The sequence below is a fragment of the Perca fluviatilis genome, chromosome 1, assembly GCF_010015445.1.
Source record: "Perca fluviatilis chromosome 1, GENO_Pfluv_1.0, whole genome shotgun sequence".
Lineage (NCBI taxonomy): Eukaryota > Metazoa > Chordata > Actinopteri > Perciformes > Percidae > Perca > Perca fluviatilis.
The window spans coordinates 41,564,645-41,573,250 of NC_053112.1; the positions used below are offsets into that span (position 1 = coordinate 41,564,645).

The following is an 8,606-nucleotide window of genomic DNA, read 5'->3' on the forward strand; positions in this document are numbered from 1 at the left end:
ACTTGTCTTAAGTATCATTACTTTTATTACAAGTTAAAGAAATGGTTTTGAACATGCTAATTAGCGTTGTTGCCAAAATGAGATAACAATATTGATATGATGTACATACTAAATACAGAGCTGGAGTCAGGCTAGGTTAGCCTAGCTTAGCATAAACACTGGAAACGGGGAATCCTAACTGGAGCAGAACAGCTCCTAACCCTCCTGCTTTATCTGGAACGGAGAACAACCCAACCTTAAAACCAAAAGTCAAATGGAACCTTGGAGAATGGTGAACCCTCTACTAATGAACATGTTGTGTCCTGTTGGCTTGGTTTGTACAGGAACATGAAAAGAATCATTTGTGTTGAGCAGGAGTTATACATTTCTACATTTTCATCTTTGTTTCTACACAGGTTAAACAGATAAGATACAAGAACAGGTTGTTTCCCAGTTTCTCTATGCTAAGCTAGGCTAACCACATCTGTGTTTTTCATCTAACTCAAGAAACAGAGAAGGAGTAGTAAGGAGTTGTTCCCCAAATGTTTCTTTAATGTTGTAAAGGACAGACAGAACATGGATGTAAATGCGTATTCCTTCCCACTGTGGACATTCTTAGAAACTAACTGCTATTTAAAAGAGATAAACAGTATAAAAACATGTAGACTAATAAAGCACTGCTTCCAGGAATGACTCGGTCATCAAATAGGGATGAGTAATGAATGACATTATAGAAAACTTCCAAACTGCAGAAACCTCTTTCTCTTGAAGTTCCAGAAGTCCTTAAAGGCATCATGTGGCATGAGGGAGGACAGACACGGGAGACAATGGACAGACATAGTCTCAGTCCCTCCTCAGTCACTCCTCCGTCCTGCTCCAGCGCTCCATGTCTCCGAGCCGTCTCTCCAGGATCTTCAGCTGTTGCTCCAGCTGAGCCGTCCTATCAGCCGCCGCAGAGCCCCGCCCCGTCCACACGCCCAATAGCACGCAGGCGCACACCAGGCCAGCCAATCGGATGGCGGTGGTGTCTGTGCCCACGCTGCGGTCGCTCACGATCAGGCCAAAACACAGCAACGCCACGGCCACTTTCAGCAGCCACAGAGCCCGCCTCAGAGCCGAGGCAACCAATCCGAAGACAAGGGAGATTAGCCAGTAGCCAATGAGAGCCAGGAGAAGCCACTGGGTCACAAAGATCAGGCCGTCTGGGGACACTCTGGGGACGGGGACACCTGCACAGGAAAACAGCACAGCACAACTGATTCATCCAGGATCACAAAGAAATGATCATTTCATTCAAATAATGGTGACAAACAGGATCCATGTTCATATTAATGAGTCAGACAGACGGTCTCAGTGTCCTCCTGATCCACCCTAGGAAGATTTCAGCTTTGACTTCTGATCCACACATGACAATGTCTCCGTTAACATTTCATGTGAGGATATTAAACTATAAAAGGACTGCAACCAACAATTATTTACATGATCAATTAATCTCCTGACTACTTTCTTGATTAATTGTTTGGTTTATAAAAATAAATAATATCTTTAAATTACTCTTTTGGTCAAAAACACAGAGAAAGTTCAATTTATTATTACATAAGACAAAGCAAATATACAACAATTACACTAACAGAATCCTTGTTTAGGGTTTTTGTGATCAATCCTTTATTTTGTATCTTAAAATAAATTGTAACCCGGGTCTCTCTCTCTCACTCACACACACACACACACACACACACACACACACACACACACACACACACACACACACACACACACACACACACACACACACACACACACACACACACACACACACACACACACACACACACACACACAGGAAATGCTTTAGTTTTCTCAGTAAAAGAACTCTTTCCCACAATCCATCTGTGAAATTAATTCCCTCCCCACCTTCAATCCCAGCTCAACACATATTTCATATTTCAGACTAGCAGATTCTGTCTGACCAGGCCCTTCTCACTCACTGCTGCTGCTTCTCTTCTTGGTTTTGTTTCCATGTAGCTGTCTGTCTTAAATAAAATTATTATTTGTATTACTATAGAACATGTTTATTACTATGAGTTATGGTACTCACTAATACCCCTTTCACACCAATGGCTTTACCAGGGTTATACCCAGGTAGACTGATTATCTGAAAGGGGTAAACCTCCTCCATCTACCAAACAAATTATGTGATTGGATGGAAATGACAGTGGGGCAGTTGTCACAGGTACTCTTAGAAAAAACTAATCTAACTGTGCTTCATGCTGAGTTTTCACCATAGACTGTATAAAATTAGGATGTTCACAGGTAGTGTCAACAACAGCAGAGGGGGTTCAAATCATTTCCCAACAGTCCGCTGGCAGTGGGTGCCCCGATGTTAACTGGTCTGCCATTTTGACAGGCAAACTGGCTGTAAAAACCCAGTGTTAATTCTCTCGGCACCGACATACACCTGTCTCCAGACCGCAGTTCCTCCCGGATGCTTTCTACTGTTGGTTTATTATTGTTACCTTCCATTTTACCTTTAACTTAACTGCACTGTACAGCACATTGTAACCATGAGTTTAAAAGCTGCTTCATAAATAAAGTTTACTTACTTACACTTTAGTTTTTTCTTCTTAGTAAGTTTGCTTTGGTTCTAATCTGTCTAAGGGGGCTTTCACACCTGACAGTCCGAACCAAGGTCCGGACCAAGGTTCATGTTTTTGCATTTGATCCGGTAAGTTTTGGCAGTGGCGTTTTTTGGCACGTGCAAAGCGGGCAGCCGCCCTGGGCGGCATTTTTTCATGACACATGGGGGCGGCACGAGCACTTAAAAAAAAAAAAATCCTTGAAGCGGTTTTCTACTGTATTATCTATCATTTCACCGTGTGGGGAATTGGCAAATTGGCGCCCCTGCCTGCTGAGAAGGTACCGTGCACACTGCACAGAGAATCTGTGAGAAGGGGAAAGGGGAGGGGGGGACAGTTCACCTCTGGGTCGAACGGGTTGCTGGGCATAGGCGCCGATACCGTGGGTGCTCCGCTAATACTGAGCACCCACGAAGCTGATCGCGATTATGTGTCAGTTAAACTTTTCATCTCCAATCCTATCCTGAGTTGAAAGATAGCCTACTTAACGGCTTTATTAAGGAGTTGATAGGCGTGTGTTCGTGTCGGCCGTCTGAAATGCAAACATTGTTTGACAACTTTTTTTACATTTTTTTTTTTTAAAGGGCGTGCGCCTGTGAGCACCCACGGAGGAAAACATAAATCGGCGCCTATGTTGCTTGGTCTCCCAAATGGAACGGTCCGGACAAGGGGGGGGGACGGGGGATGATAAGGATCTATTGGAGATCTACTCCAACTTTTGGACTGCTGGATTTGGATTGCATTTACTCTGCCAGTCACTGTGGTTCAAGCAGAGAGGAGCTTTTCAAAACTAAAGTTGATCAAGTCATACCTGAGGTCAACCATGTCCCAGGAACAACTCACTGGCCTTTCCTTCAGTATCAATCATTCAATAGGGGAGCAGATTTCATACGATAACATTATTGATGATTTTGCATCAAGGAAGGCCAGAAAGGTCAGGTTTTAGTTTTTGTTTGTTTTCTGTTCTTAGTGCAATAGTGTAATAATTAGATTCTCTTTAGGCGTTTTCACATTTGTGTGATGAAGGATTTGTGCTATTTAGAATATTTATTCTATAATGTATTTGCATATTATTCTCAATATTTGATATTATTGTTGCTTATACATAAGTGAAAGAGAAAATTATATTTCTCAACTGCACAAATCCTTCATTAGAACATTTGAAAAACACACTTAAGAGAAATGAAACTGGACTTACGGTGTAAAGTGCTCATATTATGCTTTTTGGCTTTTTCCCCTTTCTTTTATTGTGTTATATATCTGCGTCACTTTGTAACACACGTTATAATGCTCGCCTAGCTGCTAGCGTGGCACGCCCTCATACTCTGCTTCTGACTGGCTAGTAGTCCTTACCTGGGTACTGCGCATGTGCGACTCCCAACAAAGATGGAACAGAAGTGAGATGCCTCACTCTGTAGCTAAAACAGAGAGCTCAACACAGGGTGAAAAGAGGAGCTGCAATGTGCAATGTGCCACAAAAAGATGGTGTTTTTTGAAAAATTAAACCATGTAAACCTATTCTGGTACAACCTCTGATGTTGCAACATCACAGGGAACCACGAGGCTGGCGCCTACGCCTGTGTGATGGACAGAAGAGACTTGGCTGTGTGGGACGGTACCTTGGACTCCAGCAGCCTGCAGGATGTGTGAAACATTCTGGAAGAGCACGTTCAGAGCCGCGGACACAGCTCCCGCCGCAACTGCCAGGACCTGAGAGAAAGCCTGGGGGGGGGTAACCAGGGGTTTAGAAGACAGGAGACATGTTTAACACAATGCCTGCTTTACCTACATTGGTCTAAAGGCCTTTTTATGGTTTTGTGCAGGCTCCACGCAGAGCTTTTGCAGTAGCCTAGTAAGTGGCCTGATGTTTATACTTGTGCACTGGTGTGGTCGAGTCCAGTATGTATGTATGTATATGTGTGTATGTGTGTGTGTGTGTGTGTGTGTGTGTGGGTGGGGGGAAGAGATGACGTCGATTAGCTTTGGAGCAAGTAGCGACTCTAGAGTCATAGTGAGAGAAACAAAGTGTCTCCCCTGTGTTTTCTGACCACGGTGGGAAATGTGTAGCAGGAGAAGTTAACCCTCTCCTTGATTTCATGTTGTTTATGGAGAAGGAGAACCAGGAAATGAGTCGGGGGAAATGCAACGCTACAAAGCCTCGGCCGAGCGACGTGTAGTTACATTTTTCGAGAGGTGCACGTCAGGCTACAGAGGGGTCTGCGGGGGTACGCCGTCGATTCAATGCACAACCATAAAAAGGCCTTAGTCAGTCCACACATGGAAGCAGGAAGTAACCCTCACATGACAGAGAACTTTCCCTCATGAGAACTATAGATGTGAACATGTGAACTTTGGATGTGAACATGTGAAATGTGAACTATGGGTGGATGTGAACGTTCCAGCACATAGCTAACTTGCATGTCAAAACGTTTATTGATAAAAATAAAAATGTAATCCTAACCCTAAAACATGTCATTTTCCCTTGAGGGATCAATAAAAGTAGCCTATATGTCTTAAAATAATCTTAAAATAGCCTGACATATTTCAGATTCCTTGTCAGACACTACATATAGCTACAAATCTATAGCCTATTAGCTTCTTGAGTAAACTGTTGCACTCTCTTACTGACTCCATTGTTTCCATGTCTCACCTTCTGTACCGAGAGCAGCGTCTGCTCCCCGGCCAGCCTGCCCAGGTAAGTCCTCCCCTCCCCGGCCAGGTCGACCAGGGCTGTCCGGAGCTCCTGGATCCCGGAGCGGCTCTCCCACACTTCCTCCCCCGAGACAAGCAGCAGCGAGGCGCTGAGCACACACAGCACGCTCAAAGCTCTGCCATCTGAATGGACAAACATCTTAAAAGTGGATGCAACAATAGCGATGTGTTATAAAAGACTCCTATGAGCGACAAAACTTAACGGTAAACTCTAACGTTACCGTGGACGTGCCAGGTAAACAGCGACGGGTGGTGACGTCACATAGGATGCGGAAAAACCAAGTCCAGTTAGTGGAGATGGAAGAGAGTGTGCCCCCACTGGCTCAGTGTGCAACAAGTCTCCATGACGGCTTCACCCAGCTCGCTGACCAACAGTCTTCGGCTGTTTTCGGTCGTTTTCGGAACCCAGGCTTAGCAACATAGACAGTAGGCTCGTTCGAGATGAACTGCGCCTCGCCTGTAAAGCGGACGAGGGCAGGCGGGAGAAGCCGGGGGCGGAGACAAAGCCCCAGCAAACAGTTTCCAGCAGCCTTCAAAGCATGGACAGGAAGTCACACATTTTCATTTGATAATATTTCTAACTGATTATTAATTATATTAGCTTAGCACAGCATTATTAGTGAAGTGGAAGACACTATAGCCTACCTTAATCATTTCTGTGTCATAACATGATATTGATCATATTAACTTTGTAATTACTATTACAAATTAGCGCAATCCACGCTCTCAACACTCAATCCGCCATTCACTCAGAGAGCGAGAGAGAGAGAGAGAAAGAGAGGAGAGAGGACAGAAGGAGAGAAGGAGAAAAGCAGAGAGGACAGAAGAAGGAAGAGGAGAGAGACAAGGAGAGAGGAGGAGAGAGAAGGAGAGAGGGAGAAAGGAGAGATGAGGAGCGACCACCATTTCCTCCAGAAACTCCCACATATCTTCCATTCAGTGAAAGACAAACTTGAATGGCTTTAACTGATGCCTCGTCTTCATCCATGGCTGCACACAATAAAGCCCAACACGGTTATTTTACAGTTGTTGCATATTGCTTACACATGCAACATGTGGCTCATTGTGTCAAAACTTTTCACACAAGCCAAGATATACCCCTTTCACTAGTCTGCCTTTTTGTTTTGTTTAATTCTATTGGCACTGCGGCTCTTACTCCCTCTCTCTGGTACGAGACACCCGTAAAAAGAGTTGTGAAGCCAACAACAAAGCCCAACTTAATGAAATCAAACAAAGAGAAATGTTCTCCCCTCCTCTTAAAATTGTTATAAATCTAATCTGCCAGAGGAAAAAGTGCACTGGTTATTGACAATCACAATCGTCATGGGCGGTGCTAAGTGCCGGACAGAGCAACGGTGCCTCTGCAAAATAGTCTCGGGAAGGAACTTGTTTTGGTGGAACATGTGTATGTTCAAAAGTCGTTTTTAGACGTGCAACAGAAAACTCAGATTGGACAGATAGTCTAGCTATAGCTGTCTGGATTTACCCTGCAGAGAGTGTTAAATATCAAGTTTCCACCTGACCTGCTTCATTCATGGACTGTCAATCACCACTGAAACCACGCCCCTTTCCAAACTTATATAACTCTGCCCTTCAGGCCTGTTACACTCTTTTTCCTCCAAACAAAGCAGGTAGAACAAAGAGAGGAGTGATGTGAGTCTAATGGACTTTTTCGTTGTATAACACTTATATTTGGTCACATTGAATGTTATGTCTGAAAGTTTGATGTATATTGTTTGGTTTATGTTAGATTGCAGAGTGAAATCCTGTTTAGAGTTAAGAGAAAAACCAAGTACAGATTGTGGATGCAGTGCAGACTGTGGATGCATTACGGATGTAAGTCAAGCTGAATCCAACCTAATTTGTTATGATTGATTGTTCAAGGCTATTTAGATCTGTGACATTTTCTTTATATATATTTATTTGTTTAGACAAAATCATCCATCCATCCATCCACCATCCATTATTCACCTGCAACCAATGTAAACCTTTCCCCTGCAGTGACAACAATAAAACTTTGGAACGGCACTGGATCCTGTGTTTAAATGTGCACACCACATCAGATGTTCAGTGAACCAACACCATCAGCACTTAAGAGTTTTTTTTCAACTAGAGTAACCTACTTCCTTGTCCAGCTGCTATGAATGAAATGCATGATGATGATGGTTATATATTTGTGCTTTAGAACCTAATCACTGCTAAACAATCATAAAGTAAGCTGTATTTCTCTCTCCCTACTGTACAATGACAGATTCAAGTACCTAAAAATCATTAGTTCTGCTGGTGTACAGCTGGACTGGAGTATGTGATGTTAGCTGTTCATTGAATACGACTTGTAAAGCCCGCTCCTTTCTAGAACTTAGGTAATTGTCATGTATTGCTCCCGGGTTGACCCAGGTCATATCTGAATTCTCATGACCAGAAATATACCCATGTAGACTGGCTTGGTTTACATTTCCAAAAGAAGGGTTGAACCCTGATCAGGTAGCAGGGCCCAACCCTGGTCAGTGGTGTGAAAGAGGTGTAAGAAACAACACTTGGAGATAAATATCTCTCTTCTATAGCAAGATGAAACTCTCAAAACTTAACAATTATTTTCCAAAATAGCATTTTTCGCCGTCATCATTTGAATTACTCTTTCAAAGCAGCAACAACACACTGATCTACTTCATACAAAAGCCTGCTCTCTTTAATACTTTGAGTACATTCTCATAGAAGCTTCTGTGAAAGAATGTTCCAGTAAGGAACATCTACTTACATTTCGATTAAGGCATCAGAAAAAAATATATACAGTTGTTTTCCTAAAGCAGGTTTTTACAAACAAAAAGTAGAATTACATTACTGTAATTTATTTTTCAATACTATATGTTTCTGTAAACAAACAAAACAAAAAAATTACAAATAATTGCAGTAAAATTACAGTGCAATGGCAAACAACAATGGTTTTGTAAAGAATGGGGTGAATGGTTTATGTTAGGGTCTGGAAACATTCAATTCAATTTTATTTAGAGTATCAAATCTTAAGAGTTATATCAAGACACTTTACAGAGAGTAGGTCTAGACCACACTCTATAATTTACAAAGACCCAACAATTCCAGTAATTCCCACAAGTGCAAGCATGTAGTGCGACAAAAAAACTCCCTTTTAGGCAGAAACCTTGAGTGGTGAGGAAAACTTCCTTTTAGAGAGAAACCTCGGACAGACCCAGGCTCTTGGTAAGCGGTGTCTGACAATGCCGGTTGGGGGGCATGATGAACAGTGGCAACTATAGTCACAAT

General features: G+C 42.8%; 1 protein-coding gene across 1 annotated transcript; it reads right to left on the reverse strand.

Moving 5' to 3' along the window:
- Positions 1–500: 500 nt before the first annotated feature.
- Positions 501–5,809, reverse strand: tmem109 (transmembrane protein 109). Its single transcript, XM_039811336.1, has 3 exons — positions 5,266–5,809; positions 4,235–4,337; positions 501–1,208 (listed from the first exon to the last, which is right to left on the reverse strand). The coding sequence occupies exons 1-3, from the start codon at positions 5,464–5,466 to the stop codon at positions 838–840; spliced, it is 675 nt and encodes a 224-aa protein (XP_039667270.1). The 5' UTR covers positions 5,467–5,809; the 3' UTR covers positions 501–837.
- Between the last annotated feature and the right edge of the window lie 2,797 nt (positions 5,810–8,606).